At 39.2% G+C, this 19,335-nt stretch overlaps 1 protein-coding gene across 2 annotated transcripts; it reads right to left on the reverse strand.

Moving 5' to 3' along the window:
* Window positions 1-660: 660 nt before the first annotated feature.
* LOC141505126 (ficolin-2-like) lies at window positions 661-18,502 on the reverse strand. Of its 2 annotated transcripts, none has more exons than XM_074210662.1 (9): window positions 18,376-18,502; window positions 17,056-17,160; window positions 16,758-16,811; window positions 10,520-10,555; window positions 9,336-9,371; window positions 7,353-7,498; window positions 5,449-5,578; window positions 4,464-4,598; window positions 661-2,056 (listed from the first exon to the last, which is right to left on the reverse strand). In XM_074210662.1, exons 1-9 carry the CDS (start codon window positions 18,473-18,475, stop codon window positions 1,809-1,811), a joined length of 990 nt encoding a protein of 329 aa, XP_074066763.1. In that variant the 5' UTR covers window positions 18,476-18,502; the 3' UTR covers window positions 661-1,808. The 2 variants fall into 2 exon arrangements, with proteins under 2 accessions (XP_074066763.1, XP_074066764.1); XM_074210663.1 differs by having other exon boundaries at window positions 7,353-7,480; window positions 18,376-18,501.
* Between the last annotated feature and the right edge of the window lie 833 nt (window positions 18,503-19,335).

A 19,335-nucleotide genomic window follows, 5' to 3' on the forward strand; every position in this document is an offset into this window, starting at 1 on the left:
CATCCCTTTCTTCTCTTTTCGGGGTGGGGAGGACTGTGGCTATGGAACATTATACATTATCAGACAGTTGAAATGCTGGTCTGTTTTTTGCTGCAATGCTTCCTCTCTCTTCCCCTTTTATCTTTAGAACTCTTTTCACAAGGGATGGCTCTCTGCCTAGTGAAGTCCAAGAGTGATACACTTGGAAATTGATGTTAAAATGAAAGGTATCAATAAAAAAGAAACTTGACTGCATCAGTATTGTACTGGTATTTGATGTACTGCTGCCTCCCTATGGTCTTGAACAGCATCTTGTCACACTGTCATACTTTTCCCTCAAGGTGCAGCACGCTTCAATTCAACAGCTACTTGGATTCATGAAATTTTGTGTTCAGAACTGATTCAGAAGGAACTTAAGACAAAATTCTACCTAGAAAGAAAATTAGAATCCATGCAATATAATGGATTATATAAAGATTAGCTGAAGGAACTGGGAATAGGTTAGGGGAGACATGATAGATGTCTTTTGGTATTTGAAGGGCTGTCAGGTGTAAGAGGTATTCAATTTGTTTTGCTTTGTCCTACGTGAAGACCTTGAAGCAACAGGTTGCAGAGAAAGAGTTCAGGTTACCATAAGGGAAATCTTTCTAATGAGAGGTTTACAAAAATGAAATGAAGTAATCAATCAATCAATATTTATTAAGTTCCTCCTATGTGATATGCTAAGTGCTGGAGATACAGAGAGTGTTTGCCTTCAAGGAGCTTACAATCTAGGAGTGGGCCAAATGTTTTACAAATATTGTCTCATTTGACCCTTACAATAACCCTAGGAGGTAGATACTACCAATACACCTATTTCTGAGATGAAGAAACTGAGGTTAAGTGACTTGCTTAGGGTTACATAGCTAGAGAGTATCTGAGTCAGATCTTCCTGACTCCAGGCCTGGTGCTCTATCCACTGTATCACTTAGCTGCTTGTTAAAAAAAAAAATTCTTATCACTAGAGATCTTTAAGTTGAATGAATACTTGTTGGGGATCTTGATGAGAAGATTAGAAGATTACTGTTGATGTATATTTAGTACAAGATGACCACTGAGGTCTCTTTAAGCTGAGATTTTAATTCTACATCCGCAGGCAAGAAAGTTAATGATTAAGCAAAGGATAAGACTAGGCTTTTATTTGGTAGGTGATATGAAATCATTATAAGATTCTGAATAGTAAGGAAATAAGCATTTATATAAACCTACTATATCTCAGGCTAAGTGATTTTAGAAATATTTTCTCATTTGATCCTCAAGATAATCCTGTAAGAGGTAGTTTATAGGATTATTGTACCCTTTTTATTGTTGAGGAGACTGAGAAAAACAGAATAAATGACAAAGCCACACTGAAGCTGGATTTGAACTCAGTCAGAACTATCATTATGCAACCACCTAGCTGCATGTGCATTTAATAATAGACATAATCAGGTTTTGAGAAGATTGCTGGGGCAGAAATATGCATTGGGGAATACTGAAGGAGGTTATTGTGATAATACAAATAAGAGTTGATGAGGACTTGCCCTGGGACGGTGATAGTGGCAATAGAGTGGAGAGAATGGAGGAGACAAAAACTAAACCAAAGGCATTCTTAAGTCATTTTCATGCCTTTAGAATTTGTGTAGAAATATCTTTAAATATGCCCCAAAAGAGCAGTAGCATCTCTACTCATCATGCCCACACACCTACACTATGGTTGGGAATAACAATAACAAAAAAATTTCTTATGTAGTTCCTTCCCCTAATAATCTGGTCCTGAATTTCTTTCAATAGCTATGAAATATCTGGGGTTAGATAGGCCTGAACTTCATTTCAGATACCTTATAAGAATACTTAAGCCCTTTGCCAGTCTTCCAGTTGATGCCATCAGCATAACTTTCATGGTTTCCCTGGAGGTAGAGTCCATTAAGATTAGCATGGTGGCAACTTCCATACCACCAGGCACCTTTGAAAATCTGGGCACAGTTGCCAACATTCTCATCATTGTCTTGGTCCTTGGTGCTAAATGGTTTGTTCTGGTGGTAGTACATTGAGTCCCCTGCAGAGATTGACATACAATCAAAAGTCTTAGTTGTTCAGCTCTGTACAGCTCCATGATGTTTCAAAAGTATACAAAGGGAATTAGAGAAATGTACAATGGACTGGGCCCAGGGACACTAGGGTCTAAGTCCTGGCTCTACCACTGATTAATTGGGTAACCATCTAACATCTCTGGGTAAGAAGAGAGATGGAGAGATGGAGAAATAGAAAGAGAGAGAGAGAGAGGGAGGGAGATGGTGATAGATGATATGGGATGATTTAGAGCTGAAAGGGACCTCAGAGGGTATCAATTCTATTTTCAGATAAGGAAACCTAGCTCAGAGTGTTTAATTGACTTGCTCAGGGTCACACAGGTCATAAATTACAGTGAGGAGGAGAGAGAGCACTAGAAGTTGAGAATATAAGAAAAGCTTCATAGAAATAAGGTACCTAATCTGATTCTTGAAAAAAAGATAAGAAATGCAGAGATGAGGAGCAAGGGCAACCAGCCCAGGAATGGGTGAAAGCTTGAATGAATAAAAAGAGGGAAGAATTAATATATTGAATTCAGGGATTACCTAGGAATCCAATTTGACTGCAATGTAAGGAGAATGATGGCCTAATATGAAATGAGGAAGGAAGCTGGAGGCAAACTATAAAGGGTCTTAAATGTTAGACTAATGTCTCTCCATTTTATGCTGGAGGCAATGGGGGACATTAAAGTTTTTTAGCTAGAGAATAGCATGGTCAAATTTGTATTTGAGGAAGAGTTTTTTTGGGAATGGTGTGAAGGATGAATAAGGGGAAAGACTGGAGACAGGGAGACCACTTAAGAAGCTATTAAAATAGTCCATGTCAGAGGTGTTTAGGGCCTGAGCTGAGGTGGTAGAATTCCAAGTAAAGAGAAGGGGACAGAATTGAGAGGTTGTAGTGGCTAAATTTAGAGTCAGAAAGACCTTAGTTCAAATCCAGCCTCAGATACTTATTAGTTGAATGACCCCGGGCAAGTCACTTAACCTCTGTCCACTTCTGTTTCCTCAATTTTAAAATGGAAATAATAATAGCACCTACTTTTTAACAGAGTAATGAGGATTAAATGGCACAAAGCACTTTATAAAGTGCTTAGCCCTATGCTTTGCACATGGTGGATGCTTTTTTGGCTTGATCCCTTTCCTCTTATAGAACATAGGATTTGGAAACTAACTGCATCAGGGGATAGAAGAGAAAGAAAATTCAAAGATTTGGTTTTGAATCAGATGCTCTGGGAAGTTAGTGGTGCTCTCGACAGAAATATGAAAACTGGGAGGAGGGACAAGTTTAATGGAGAAGATGAAAAGTTCAAATTCTGGATATATTGAGTCTGAAGTGCTGGTGGAACATCTTGGTCTGTTATATGGGGCTGGAGCTCAGGGGAAGGATTGGGACTAACTGTATAGGAAAGAAGGAAGCAAATCAGCAAGTATTTTAAGCATTTATTCTATGTCTCCAAGGGAAGAAGCCTTTTATGATATCCAGGGCCTTTCTATACCTCCCCAAATAATCTAGTCCTATCTTCTTTACCCCACACCTCACAATCTCTCACAGAATTTCTACAAGACTTCCCTTTCAGGGTACTCCTTTCCCTAACCAAGTGTTTTTGATATATATATTGACTGATCATCATCCCTTTTAGGTTTTCCTGTTCTTGGGGATATATCAATTCTGTGACTTTTAGAAGCTATTCTAAAATGCGAAATCAGCCATTAAGTTTTACATTGCCATTTCTTCATAATTATGTCATAGAGAGCCTCAAATGGGCAATGGGGCTGTCAGTTCTTAAGGACCTGTGGTCTCCTCATTTTAATAGATCATAACATCACATACCACTGGGACACCTTAGAGATGATCACTTCCAATCCCCTCTTTTTGTAGATATGTAATTGAGGCTTGATTTGCCCAAAGTGAGTGATGGAGCAAGTATCAGAACCTTGGAGAGTCTTAAGCTCTTTCAGAGAGCTTTTATATCCTTGGGATTGTACCTAAGTCATAGATTGTAGGGAGGCAGAAAGCCTTGGCCTAGGAAGCAGAAATGGATGCCAGAATTACAGGGGCAAGATGGTAGAAAAACTTTCTTTCTTTCTTTCTTTCTTTCTTTCTTTCTTTCTTTCTTTCTTTCTTTCTTTCTTTCTTTCTTTCTTTCTTTCTTTCTTTCTTCCTTCCTTCCTTCCTTCCTTCCTTCCTTCCTTCCTTCCTTCCTTCTTCCTTCCTTCCTTTCTTCCTTTCTTTCTTTCTTTCTTTCTTTCTTTCTTTCTTTCTTTCTTTCTTTCTTTCTTTCTTTCTTTCTTTCTTTCTTAAGGTATGGGTCTTTGTGGGGTCTTTGTTTGAATACATGACCCTTTACCTCTTCTCTCAAGCCCTCTACCTGTCACAGAAATATGATAACTCACCTGCATTCCCTTCCACAAAGTTTCCAAGAATCAGCTTATATTTCTCTGTTTCTCCTAGAATCTGGAATGATGCATACTTGGCAAAGAAATGGTTTTGTTGCAAGTCTTGGAGGTCGATTCGAAGTTCATTGTTTTCTGTTTAGAAAGGGTATGAAATTGTGTTCTCTTAGTTAACACCTCCTTCCTAAGGATACCCTGCTGTCTCCAGACTGAATTGTCTTTAGGACTTGAAGTTTCAGTCAATGGATTTAATTTATTACACTTCTAGCTTCTTTTTTTAGGCTTTTTTTTTGAAAGGCAAGTGGTTTGCCCATGGCCACACAGCTAGGTAATTATTAAGTGTCTGAGGCCAGATTTGAACTCAGGTACTCCTGACTCCAGGGCCGGTACTCTATCCACTGTGACATCTAGCCACCCCCATTTCTATCTTCTTTATTCACTTCCCATTAATAGGGCTGCTTGGATTTCCCCAGCTCTCAGAGTTCCTGTGAGAAGTTGAACCAATAAATATTATCCCTGAATTTGTCCATGAGCATAGTCTGTACCTTTCCCAGTCTCGTTTATATTGAGACCATCAATATTAGATAAGTATATGATCAGTATTTGAAGCCTGTCTATGTTTGTCAATTGACATTAAGCCTGTAAATAGTTACATTAATATTTATAGATTCCAAATTTCACATTTCTAGAAAGACTGTGTGAAGGAAAAAAAATCCATAGAAACAAAGCCTAAGTAAATACATCCTGCTTGTTAGATTAAATTGATTGACTGCCTTGAGTTGACTAGAGATCCTTCTAAGCTAAAGGAATGATTTTCTATTATTAATCTTCTCTATGATAGGAAGAGAGAGAGATACTTTTGGGAAAGGGGACATTCACATCATATCATTCAGGCACCAATCTACTGTGGTATGCCCGATATCTATGAACACAAACCCTCTGCCTGGACCCAGGGGACTATAGGTAGAGATGATGAATTTTTTACTCTGAGTTGTCAGACGGTGGAGGTTCTCATTCCCCAACCAAAATTCCCCTAGTTGACTGCCAAAACCTCTCTTGTAGGCAGCCCAGTCTCGGAAGAAATTCACAGATCCATCAGCTCGTCTCTGGAAAACCTATGGTAGAGGAACAAAGGTGGATAGGTATAGTCTGGAAAAAAGAAGTACCTGAAGGGTTGTTATATGGATGAAGAATTAGAATTGTTCTATAGCATCCCAGAACACAGGTCCAGGATCAATAGGTAGAAATCATAGAAAGAGAGATTTTGCCTTAGTAGAATGTAACCTGACTTTGGGAGGACAGAGAATTAGGAAAGGGACAATTTGACTTTGAAGTAGGAAAAAGAAAAGACCCAAGAGATAAGTAAGCCAGAAGATAGTAGAGTTGAGATGGTAGCAAGGGTCATGGTGAGAGATTTATGAGAGAGTCTATAAAAAAGCCTGGAGTGTGTGGTGATGCATCAAGATCCAGAAGGGCAGCTCAGTGATCTGAAGCTTTGAGGAGAAGAGAATCAGCCCAAAAGACCAGACCTACAGACATATAGGAAGAACCTCTTCTGCTTCCTTGCTAAACTGCTTTTTCCCTCTTGCTTTAGCTAAGTGTGAACATTTCTATATCTGTTGCTTTCAAGTTAGATTTGCTATAAACCTGCTATGTTTTGGTTTTTTTTTTCAAGGCAGTGGGGTTAAGTGGCTTGCCCAAGGTCACACAGCTAGGTAATTATTAAGTGTCTGAGGCTGAATTTGAACTCAGGTCCTCCTGACTCCAGGGCCAGTGCTCTAACCACTGCATCACCTAGCTGCCCCTTATAAACCTACTGTGAAACCAAGTAGGTCAGCAGAAATGCTAAACTGGGTATACATATTCTTTAAGGCTTATGAATGTGACAAAATAAGAGAAGAAGTATTCTTGACTTTGAGGAGACAGAATGTTGCATCAATAGCTGTTGGTGTAGAGATTTAAAGCTGCTAGGGCAAAGGGGAAGAACATTGTTATTCCCTGTAAGTCTGGCATATAAATTCAGGATTTAGATAGTCCTAGAAATAAATTAGAAGTCTGTGAAAGCAAAAGTCTATCAGAAGTGATACATGGATAAGAGTATTTCTCTTTCTAACTGATGACCACCATCCTGGGAAGGGTGTGGTTGAAAGAAAAGCCCTTCTTCTTTGAGGCAGCTAGGTGGCTCAGTGAGTAGAGCACTGGCCTTGGAGTCAGGAGACAGCAGTTCAAATCCTGCCTCAGACACTTGACTTTACTAGCTGTGTGACCTTGGGCAAGTCACTCGGGTCTCACATCCAGGAACCTCTCCAGTCATCCTGATTCATATCAGTCCACTGGACTTAGCTCTGAAGGAGAAAATAAAGCTGGTGACTTAGCACAGCCTCCCCTTACTCAAATCCAAATCATGGGCTTATCATAGCATAACTTCCCTGGGGTGGGTGATCTTCTTTGAAAATGGACAAACATTAGTTGGAAGAAGATCTTATACAAAGAGGGTGGGAAAGGGATTTCCCTCTTTCCCAGTCCCTTGTGGCTACTGATACTTGCTGCCTACCATAACTAGCATAAAGAATTTCCATAGTTTAAGGGGTTGCCTTGGGAGAAAATGAGTTTTCCCTCATTGAAAGTCTTTAGGTAGATCCGGGAAATGGTTAAAGGGATTTCTGTTCAGATATTAATGATGAGAAGAGACTTTGAGCAGGCTCCTCACAAAATGTGATTAACTTTGGGGTATTAGCTCTCTCCATAGAATTGTAGGATGTCAGGATTGGAAGTGACCTTAGAGAATACTTGGTTCGACTTCCTCCTCTTAAAAATAGAGAAACAGAAGCTTAGAGAAAGAAAATGATTTGGGCAAGGGCCAGCCTCTTCCTGGAGGTAATCACTCACTGTCCATCCTCCACCATCAGTGTCCATGTCACAGAACACAGTCATGGGGGTGCAGTCATAGGGATAGATGGTGTACCAGCCACTCAGGATCTTCTCCTGGTCTAGTAGATCCTTGCAGGTTTTTGGTCCTGGAGAGAAGGAAATGCCTACGTGGAAAAAGGTGTACCCAAGACTTTTTTTCTTGACACTCTCTCTCTCTCTCTCTCTCTCTCTCTCTCTCTCTCTCTCTCTCTCTCTCTCTCTCTCTCTCTCTCCTCTTACTGGTCTCATCCACTCTCATGGCTTCTATGATCATCTCTATGCAGATGACTCCCAAATCTATAGTTCTAATCCTAATCTCTCCCCAGTCTCTAGTTTTACATCTCCAAATGACTGACTTCTATTGGCACTTCAAAACATGTTCTTACCTGAACTCAGCATCTTCCCTCCTAAAGCTGCCCCTCTTTTCAACTTTTCTATTTTTGTTGACCAGGCATCACCCTCATGTTCCTTACCACTCTGCCTATAATCAATTGCCAAGTGTTATCAGTTTTGTCTCCTTAACACCTCTTCTTTACTCATACAGCTTCTACACTAGTTCAGTGCCTTATTACTTTTTTTTTTTAGGTTTATGCAAGGCAATGGGGTTAAGTGGGTTTCCCAAGGCCACACAGCTAGGTAGTTATTAAGTTTCTGAGACCGGTTTTGAACCCAGGTACTCTTGACTCCAGGGCTGGTGCTTTATCCACTGCGCCACTTAGCTACCTCGCCTTATTACTTTTGATCTGGACTACTGAAACAGCCTCCCTCACTCCTTTCTCTCCTCTCTCCAATCCATCCTTTATTCAGCTACAAAATTCACCTTCTTAATGTATTGTCTGATTCTGTCACTTCATGCTCAAAAACCTTTAGGGACTCTCCAAAGGTCATAGAAAAATGCAAATTCCCTAGACTTATATGTAAGATCCTTCACAATATGGCCCCAATCTACCTTTAATTTACTCTAATTTCTTTTTATATGCTTTAACTTTCTAGCCAGACTGAATCATTAGCTATTCCCTGATCCCCTCCTTCTGTCATTTAAGGAACACACTCCCTGTTCTTGCGATCTTTATCTATTAAGACTTGAATACTTGCTTTATGAAGTCTGCTTATCCCTTGTCTCCATTTCCTTTATCTTTTTCTGCTCCCCTCCTATTGAATGTGATCTCTGAATTCCTCTAGTTCCTTTTAGAACTCTGTCTCAATCTTTCTTTTTTTGTCCTAATCATGGTTTATCTCATATATTTAATGATGTGAGTTGTAGACAAATAGACTGCATGCGTCTTAAGGGCAAGTCCTGTGTTGCTTTTTAAAATTTTAAAAAAATTTTTAGTTGTAACCTGAAGAGAAGTAGTGTAGCAAAACACATAGAGTTGTCATCTGAATAAGGTGACCTTTTTTCTGCCTGGCACATCCTGATTCTGTCATACTGGGCAGATCACTTTAAGTCTTAATGCTCTAACCAACTCTCTAACACTGTAAATCAAAGCAAAAGTGCCAATCTGCATAAGAAGTGGGAATTTCCTCTTCTAGAAGTTCACTATATCAATGAAATCACAAGGCCAGTCCTTATCCTGACCTAGACCAAACTATTCCCTTGGTAGTAGCTACCAGTGTCCAAGACAAAATAATTAGTTCTGGAATTCCATATTTATAAACCTAAGCCTACAAAGTGATGGAGAAAGTCATTTCAGGTGTTCTAGAGGCTGATGGAGCCTTGATGGCCCCTCTCTAGACCCAGATTTTCACAGAATGGGCATTATCCTGAAAACTCCCATCCTTGGAGGGGCCATTCCCATAGTATTATAGATTTTGACCTGGAAGGGACCAAAAATCAGGTAAGAAAAAAGAACCAGAGGAGTTAAGGGATTTGCCCAAAGTCACACAGGTAGTAAATAAGTTTTAGACTTAAGTCAGTGGTATCTTTTAGCTGCTTCTCCTGCCATCCAGGGTCACACTTACCATTCTTACACAGCATGTTTTCCAGATCTTTTGCCTCTGTAGGTGAAAGAAAAATGGGACAAAGTTCATATGTGATATATGGGGAACAAGAACTAGGACAGAGACATGGGACACAGGGTTCATGTTAGCTCCTTTGATTTTACCTCAAGTATATGTATAAGAGTTGCAAGAAACTGAGACTATTGGTTCTTTTTCTCTTGTCCTCACCTCTCTTGGTAGTTCTTTCCTCCATTCTTCTTCTACCTTTCAACAAATCAAGCACAGACCAGTGCTCTCAAGAGACACCCAGCAGAGATCTCTGACCTGACTCCAATATAAGACTAATTATCTCAAAACATTGCTTCCTTGCTAAATTGTGAATTCCCCTATCTCTTAAAAAATTTATGGTAATTCTTCCATGGGCTAGTTAGGTAGATAATTAGATAGGGCATTAAATCCAGAGTTAAGAAGACCTGATTTTCTATACGGCTTCAGACACTTACTAGCTATGTGATCCTGGGTAAATCACTTAAACCTGTTTGCCTTAATCTACTAGAGAAGGAAATGGCAAACCACTCTAGTATCTTTGTCAAGAAAACTACATGGACAAAATTGGTTTACAGGGTCATGAAGAGTCAAACACAATTGAATAAGGGAAAAACAAAGAGGTTAGGAAGCTTCCTGGGCACTTGGGTCCATTTTTTAAACTTGTGATCCTAGAATCCAAAAAAAAAAAAAAAAAGCCCTCTTAGAGGGACAACTTAATTTTGTTACCTTGGCCTTCCATTTCAGTTATTCTCACCTTTCCTTTCAAGAACTTTGAAAGTATCAGAGAGCCGCTAGCTAGGGATCTGGAACATTGGGGAAGGAAGGTAATAAGTCTTTATATAGCACCTCTTATCAGCCAACCTACCTGTGGGGTAGGTGTTATTATCCTAATTTTACAATTAAGTAAACTGAGGCAGACAAAAGGTAAGTGATTTGTCATGGGTCACTTGGAAGTATCTGAGGCTGGATTTGAACTTGGGTCTTCCTAACTTCAAGCTCAGAGTTCTATTGACTACCAGCTCCTATGCCACACTGTCAAGATTGTGCCCTACAATCTGGGGCCTATAGAGCAAGGACCCCCTCAAACTAAGATTGTTTTTCTTCTTCACACATTTATCTCCAAACTTGTCATGGGTAATTATAGGGAATATTCTTACCAAAAGAAGATGATATCCAGGGGTCTCCTTTATTTCCTGGAAGAAGAAAAGCAGTTTTAATTCTTGACTGTTCTGGAAATGTCCTTCCCTGCTTGTTCTGGGAATTTACTTTCTTGATGTGGATTATGACCAATAAGTATTGCCAACTACACACTTCCCTGGAATCTGTCTAATTTACATTTGGTGATAAGCAAAGCATTATAATCCTAACTAACAATTTAGGGGATTAACTGCAATTAAGTTAGGAGAATGAGCTTCCTCCTTTTTTTTCTCTTCATACCTTTGGTTAGTCATGTATAGACTACAACTATAGACTTATTTCCTGGGACCATATAAAGGGTAGAGCAGTACTTTGTAAGTTGTTGTTGTTGTTGTTGTTGTTGTTGTTTGATTTTCATTCTTGAAGAGGACCAGGACATCAGGAAGGAGATGTCATGACTTGCAAGAACTGAATTTAAGACTGTGCAGAGTCATCAGCCTCACTCTCTACTCTGAGGTTATTTGGGTCCAGTGGCAAGATAAGGATCAGGATGCCTGGAGATGGCCCCGAATGCAAAGGGAGACCTTGACCTGTTTAAGCTAAAGTCTTTTCCAGGTCTCAGTTTGTCTGAGGCAATTCAGTATTAAGGATAGGTTAAGATGAGGTAAAGAATGACCTCTTTTACCTAGCATGCCCCCCCAAATAAATAAATAAATTTTATCTGGAAGGGAAAGACCCTCAAAGTTTTTGGTCAAAACAGAAACAATTGCTCTTTTCACTCACTCTGAGTCATCAGAATCCAAACAATGATCAAGTGAAACTTGGAGTGGGACCTTTTGTTGGCCAATCAATGAAAGCCAGAGTGAATTAATTTAAGTCATGGTCCATGTTATTGTCTTGTATAATTGAAAAAGATAACAACATTAAATGAATGATAGCATGACATGCATATCATGTTGATTATAACAAGGAGAATGTTGTGCAAAGGCATCCTTCTTATTGACCTTTCTAGAACATCATTACTCCATGACCTGATCTGGTAGGAAACAGGACTTCTTTTTTTTAAATTTTTAAAAAATTTTTTAGATTTTTTGCAAGGCAATGGGGTTAAAGTGGCTTGCCTAAGGCCACACAGCTAGGTAATTGTTAAGTGTCTGAGGCCAGATTTGAATTCAGGTACTCCTGACTCCAGGACCAGTGCTTTATCCACTGTGCCACTTAGTCACCTCTGAAAATAGGACTTCTGGTAAAGGTCTGAATGCTATGGGATTCTTTGACCTTCAGGATGTGATTCCCTCCCATATCATCAGGCACCTCGGTGTTTAAGCAATGCTAGCAGACATAAAACCAGTATAGTGATTTTTTTGACAACAACTTTGTGTCACAAAGTATAGCTAACCTGTCTAGTCATCAGTAGAGTGATTGAATTGTTCTACTCAGCTTTGCAACCATAATCCCCTGCAGAACCCAAAGACTTTAGTTTCTGGAAGCTCCCTGGTGGGTCATGGGAAAAATGTTGCCAGATTGCTAGTTGGCATCACTTATGACCTGAACTACGATGGTTTTCAGAACTGGGGCCATGATTAAGAGGGATGTCCAGAAACATTCCTATTATGTTGTGAAAAATGAAATTTTTGGACCTATGCAAGACTGACCAGAGTGAAAGCATTTGCCAAGAATTTTCAATGATCAATAATGAAAGTTGGATGCATGATCCATAAAAAAGAAATCCAGTCCATATACCTCAACTATTAAGGGTATGGCTCCTTGTGTGGACAGAGGGAGATAAAGGAGAGAAAGGAAAAGAGGGAGGGAGAGAGGAAAGAAAGGAAGGAAAGAAAGAAGGAAGGGAATTATGCATAGAGAACAGATGTAGAAGTATACTTTTAAAAAAATAAATTTGTGGAAGGTTAATTTTAGGGGTGGGTGTAAGTTCTCAAGTTGGAGTTAGGGACAGCAGCATAACCTTGGCCTAGATCCCTGTGATATGAAAAGATTGAGACTCCACCCACTTCATTGATAGACCTTGGACAAGTATATCAATCGACCAGGGAACATTTAAGGACATTTTGTGCTTTTTTCCTATCCATTTATGTAAGATTTTGCTTCCTTTCAGATACTGGCATTGCTGATTGAAAAGGAATGTGAGACTTGAAGATGAAAAACACGAAGAAAGCAACCAGTTGAAACAAAGCACTTATTCTAGGGCAAAGACAATCTCAGTGCATTATTTCCCAGCTGCTCACTTGCATGAAAGAACTTCTAAGTTAATAAATTGGATGACCCTGAAGCCTGGAATTCTTTGTAATTAATGGGCAAATGGAGAGACTTTAGGGTTATTCTTGATTGTGGCTTAGCCTGCAGAGATGAGGAATTAGTAAGTGTACTGGTTAAAACACTCATCAGGAGTATCCAGCTTCAAAACCAGCAGTTAATGGACCTTTATTAAGTTTCTACAATGTTCCAGACACTATGCTAATAGCTAGGGATACAAAGAAAGGGAAAAAGCAATCCTTGTTCTGAAGGAATTCACAATCTATCCAGGGAAGACATTCTGTAAACAACTGTATATAAAAAAACCATATACAGAATCAATAGAAAAGAACTAAAAGAGAGTAGGAACTAGAATTAAGGCAGGTTGGGAAAAACTTCTCTTAGAAGATGGCATTTTATTTGAGACTCAAAGGAAGCCAGAAGAAGTCTTATTCACAGAATAAAGGACAGCCAGTAAAAATGCTTAGAGTAAAAAACTGGATTGCTTTGTTTGTGGAATATCAAGGAGATCAGTGTCATGGGATCAAAGAATACATTTTGTGTGTGTGTGTGTGTGTATGGGGGTGTAAGATCTAAGAAGACTGGAAAGGTGGTGGTGGAAGGGGTCTAGATTATAATGGGCTTTGAATGCCAAGCTGAGGATTTTATATCTAATTCTGGAGGTGATAGAAAGAGGGGTGACATGGTCAGATCTGAACTTTAGGAAAATCACTTTGATGGCTGAAGTGAGGATATACTGGAGTAGGGAGAGACTTGAGGCAAATAGTCCAGGAAGGAGGTGATGATGGCCTTTGCTTGAATGGTAGCAGTGTTGGAAGAGAGGAGGCACAAATGAGATAGGACAAAGATGAAATTGCAGTTTTAGACAATAGATTGACTATGGAGAGTGAGAGTAGAGAGTTTGGAATGACTCTTAGGTTGCAAATCTTAACACTATTGGCAGGGAAGTTTGAAAAGGGGAAGGGTTTAGAGGAGAAAGATAATGAATTCTATTTTGGACATAGTGAATCTAAACTGTCTTTTGTATATCCTGTTCAAGATGTCTAAAAGGTAGTTGGAGATGGAGATTGGAGGTCAGCAGAGAGACTGGAGCAGGAAAAGTAGATTTGAAAATTATCAGCATAGAGATGATAATTAAATCCATGGGAGCTGATGAGATCACCAAGGTAAATATTATAGAGGGAGAAGAGAAGAGATTCCAGGAAGGATCTTAAAGAACATCTGTGGTTAGAGGGCATGATCTAGAGGAAAAACCATCAAAAGAAACTGAGAAGAGGTCAGACAGGTAGAAAAAGAACCAGGAGAAAGTGGCATCCAGAAAACCTAGAGAGAAGAATAGCAAGGGGAGAGAGAGAGAAAAATCAACAGAGTCAACGGTTACAGAGAAGTCAAGATGACTGAGAATTGAGGGAAGGTTATTGGATTTGGGAAAGAAAATCCAATCAAAGAAAACTTGATGGAAGAGAGGCTACATATATTTTTTTACCTGATACTTGTTACCTAGGAGTGAAAACCCTTCAAGGTCTAGCCAAAGGAACAGTCCTGGAGAATTTCTGCAAATTCCAAGTTAAGGTTATTTACCCTTTCTGAAGGTGTACACAACCCCATTCTAGCAAAGTGGTGATCTGGACTTATAGTAGTGGAGCAGTCCAGTTTAGAAATAGAGCTTTATGTCCAACATACCTGCCACAAACCAACAGTGGCATCTGTTACTATTAGTGAATCATAGTAAGGACTGATCCTGAGAATAAAGCACATTAATGCCTACATTTTCAGAGTTCTAAGTTGCCTTGGTCACATGTTTCTTCCTACAGGTATGCTTCACTACCAAGTTACTTTAAATTAGCATCCACTTTTCTTATGGGTACTACATGTATTTAAGGGAGTACATTCTGGGTTTTTGAATGGAATGTTATTCAGTTATTGTTCTTACCTTACCTTTTGAGTAAATGCATTTGTTAAGTAAATTGTGCCATCTGTGAAGTACATTGAAGCGGTTTGGAAACAATAGTAGTAAGACTACACCTCAACACCTTCCTTACCTTTTCACCACCTAGCATTCTCAAGGTTACTACTACTAGAACCATGAAAATAGTTCTAGCTGCTGCCCCTCTGAAAATCCAATGTGGTTGAGATTAGGGGAGAAAACCAGCACAGAATTTAGGGAACCCCAATTTTATATATATATATATTTGTGTACCTGAATTATCTCCTTAATTCCTTGAGAGAAAGGTCTATGCCTTTTCCACTGGTATGTCCACAGCCTTTTAATTCAATCATAGTGAGATGAATGATTAGAGGCAGGTGACCTCTTTATGACCTCTTGGGGTTACTACCAGGATTCTGTGAGTGTTTACTTCAAAATGAACATAAGTAGAATAGAACTCATTCTAGGGTCTCTTCTTTCCTGATTCTTCTCCTATAAAGTTTTGGTTCTCTATTCTCTGTATTCACCAATGATCTGTGTGCCCAGGAAAGGAATCACAGCAATCCAAAAACCTTTTATCTTTGACTCCATAAAAAATTGGGAACTTGGGTAGAAAACAAAAGTGTAATCATTGGTCTGGCACTCCTGACCTCCTTCCCAGTGGGAATTCTCCACTGGAGGAAGCTGCATTTATTAGGTACTATGAGGATTTAACAATAATTGTGTAAGTGAGTGTGTGTGTGTGTGTGTGTGTGTGTGTGTGTGTATGCACATGAACATGCTTAATGTCTCTTGGAAGTATGTATAATTATAACTTTTTAAAATGTAGATATGATGATGTTGTTTGTCCTTCATTCTTGAAGAAGACCATGACATCAGGGAAGTGATCATGAAAAGCACATAGATTGAGTATGAGTGAGGGGTTGCTGTGAAAATCATATTTCTTTCTGGAGACATCCCAAGGAAAAACAAACAATATGGATTATAAAAAATAATAGATATAACTCATCAAAGAAGGATGCAAAGAGTATTTCTAAAATAAGAGTACCATTTTCCCCTTCAATTTTCATTGTAAAGTTGGAGATTATTCTGTTCAAAAAAAAAATCTCCAGAGTCTGAATTGGAAACTCTTGGGAGAGTAAATGGCTAAATTGGTGATCAGCACCATGATACAATGGATGTTGTACTGTAGAAACAGGAATGAATAATATGTACGTAAAGATCCCTATGGGTCATATATCGAATTAATTTTAAGATGCAATATTTTCTGTTTTATTATATTTTTATTTGTTTTGTTAAATATTTCACAATTATATTTTCATCTTGTTTGGGCAGTATTCAGGTGTGGGTGGACTGCATGTTTGACAATTCTATTGATGAACAAAATTGTTAGGGAGCTCCAGGAAAAGCTTTAACTTCCTATCTGTATACTATCCCTTTCTGAGACTAGAACCTTTTCAGTACCTGGGAGCCCTCCTTTCCTCCTTTAATCTGGATATTCATGACTGACCTCCAAACTCCTTAATAACTATTATTTAATGAAGGGGAATCTATGATGTCTGGCAGATACTTCACCAGTAGGTGTCACACTCTATACAGTGTCTTCTATCTGCCAATAATTTAAAATTGAAAACACTAAATTCTGTGACACCAATCAGTTTCCTGTTTCTGCAAGGATGAGGATTTGAATGCAAAATGCAAAACAAGTTGCCATATCTGTACTTCCTTTTTTAAGTTCTCCCCTTTCAGATCCGAAAAAGCAGGTAACAGCAAAATAAATTCTCCCTCTGACTTTACCAAATTTTTCCTTTTTTAGTGATATACAAACTGGTCACTCCTCCACATCACAAGGTATTTTGTCAGTGGTTTAGTCCAGTAATTTACACAAATAAAGCACTTAGTAAATGGGTGTAGAATTGAAATAGAGGCAGGTATAGGGGAACTTATGCTGATAGTTATATATATATATACACACACACACACACACACACACATATATATATATATATATATATATATATATGTATCAAAGATTCTGAAGCATTGTCCTCTCTTACCCTTACTTCCCTTTGGACCAGCTTTGCCGGGGTTTCCTGGGGGACCCGATAGTCCTGCAAACACAAGAATGAAGGCTTTTAGGACCCCAGAATGAAGACAAAGGCTGCTCTTAGCTGGGTTCAAGTCCAGATAGGAGTGGGGAGATGAATGGAGACAGGAGAAATGAGGTGGGGTGAGGTGGGGTTCTGTTCCTTTTTCTCTCCCCCCCCTACACACCCTCCCTTTCTTCATAGTCTCTCTCTTTGTTCTTTTTCTTCTTCCCTCCCAAGCAAAGGCTCTTCTGGGACAATGACATACCTCTTGCTCCAGCAATGCCAGGTTCTCCCTTTTGCCCTGGAACTCCTGAGCACCCTTGGATTATGAGGGCCTTTTCTAAGGAATCCAGACTGGTCACCTTCATCTCTGAAATATGCAAAGAGGACCTAGGCTCAGACTGGAAGGTCCAAGAAGCTGCTGCCTTCTTTAATCAGTAGAAGCAGGAGAAAAGACCCTGTCTGAAATAACTGCAATTTTCAATCTCAAACTATCACATTGCATATGTGTTTCCAGCAGGGAAGAAAAATGAGTAAATACTTGATTCATGGCAATGTTTTTAATGTTAATATAAGAAAATTATTCTTTTATTTACTTATTCATCCATGCATTCATTTAACTAACTCTATCTCTATCTTTTCTATCTATCCAATCTAATCTATCTCTTTGAGCAATAACCTGAATCAAAATTTTCAGGAAAGGAAAGCCTTTGCAACTGTAAACTTAAGAATATTTACTTATCTTTACCATTCACTTAACAAATATTAATTAAAGACCTACTATAGTCATAGTCCTAATAAGTGGAAACCTAAGATCAAATAAACATGCATTAGAGTTGAAATTGAGTATAAGCAAGATTCTCTGAAATTGCTAATCTTTCAGTGACACAGATACTGACAACAGGTGACCTTCCATTACACAAGAAAAAATGCATTTTAAAGGATTCTGTTATTAAAAGAGTTCTATGAGGAATTGCTTTTCAAAGTGAAGGATCCTTTTATAAAATAACTGAGGAGTAGAACAAGGTGTTTCTATCTACATTTGATTTCTATAGTGAGCCTGGATTTTTGTGGATTGGGAATTCTTACCTGCATGAAACACTGTACTCAGTCAACTTCAGGCTTACAGGCCATCAGCTAAATTCCTGGGAAGTTCTTCAGGCTCACTAATATCTTGACTGGCAACGCCCCAGGTTTCCCCACCTCTGGGAAGTCAAAGGAAGGGCAATCCCCCCGCCCCCCCACTCGATTTTTCTGCTCTGGGAAGCCAAAGGAGGTCCCTGATATGGGGGAATTTTAGCTATCCCTGGTGGTATGAAGAGGAGACAAGACTCATTGGCCATTCCCTGTGGCTCTTCCTGAGGGGAGTTGAGTTGTCCTTGGAAATTAAATATAGCTGGAAGGGCAGCTAGGTGGAGCAGTGGATAGAGCACCAGCCCTGGAGTCAGGAGGACCTGAGTTCAAATCTAGCTTCAGACACTTAATAATTACCTAGCTGTGAGATCCTGGGCAAGTCACTTAACCCCACTGCCTTAAATAAATTAAAAAAAATATATATAGCTGGAAAGGAATTATCATTGCTTACCTGGGCATGAGTTTTCAGCCCAGCACAGAAGAGTGAAGAGCCAGAAGCATCCTACCAGGAATAGCTGGACTGACCTCTCCATGTTGGGAGTTCCTCTCATGTGTCCACTGTTCTTTTCTATATAATAGCTTCTGAGTACCAGCATAAACTCCTCCCTGATTTCTTAGCCCTGCCTATTTGCCAACTGGTCTTCCTACCCCACCTAGCTAGTTCTAAGCCACTTAGATGAAAGACCCTTCAAATTATCAACCCTTGGACTGGTACGTGGACAGTTTGGCAAATAAGGGTGACAAGAAATATGTTTTGTTAGAGTGAGTGAACTGATCTTTTGTATTTAGTGAGATAAGATTGTCAGTTACCTGGGAAGTGCAGGAGAAGAAAGCCTTCCTTAGTCTTTCTGAATCTCCTCTACCATTTTTCTAGCTCTCCTTCATGTGTCTTTGATCATTAGAATTTTAAGTTCATCGAGGGTAGAGACTCTTTTTTTTTGACTTATATTTATATTAACCAGTGTCTAACACAATGCTTGATACATTGTAAGTGATTAATAAATGTATATACATACATATGCAGATGTGTAAATTTATATATTTAATATGTTTTATCAATACTGGTTTACTTGCAGTTCTCTGATCACCTCACTCCATCTCTTCCCTTCACTCTTTACTCTAGCTATTCCCCTATGCTAGAATCTTCTACCAGTCCCCAAATCTCTCCCCTCCCTTATCTTCACCAGCTTCCTTCCAAGATAGTGACTCTAATCCCTTACACTTCAGGAGGTTTTTCTTGGTTTCTCCCAGTCAACAGAGATGACTTTCATTTCCTCTGTACAGTTATTCATTCCTTCCACATCTTGGAGGTTAGGTGGGTGGAGTGCCACACCCCAGCTCACCCACATTGATTTGGAAAATCCACTTAAATTTTTTTGGCTCTCTTCCTTGGCACCAGAGAAGTCTGAAT

Source organism: Macrotis lagotis, chromosome 1, assembly GCF_037893015.1.
Source record: "Macrotis lagotis isolate mMagLag1 chromosome 1, bilby.v1.9.chrom.fasta, whole genome shotgun sequence".
Lineage (NCBI taxonomy): Eukaryota > Metazoa > Chordata > Mammalia > Peramelemorphia > Peramelidae > Macrotis > Macrotis lagotis.

What these genes read in the sequence shown, in the direction of transcription:
- LOC141505126 (XM_074210662.1), bottom strand. Translation starts at nt 18,475, where the DNA reads ATGAGAGGAACTCCCAACATGGAGAGGTCAGTCCAGCTATTCCTGGTA. An exon ending in GGCTGAAAACTCATGCCCAG is followed by an intron (nt 17,161 to 18,375) that starts GTAAGCAATGAT and finishes TGCATATTTCAG; the next exon opens with AGATGAAGGTGACCAGTCTG. An exon ending in CTGGATATCATCTTCTTTTG is followed by an intron (nt 9,372 to 10,519) that starts GTAAGAATATTC and finishes TTTCACCTACAG; the next exon opens with AGGCAAAAGATCTGGAAAAC.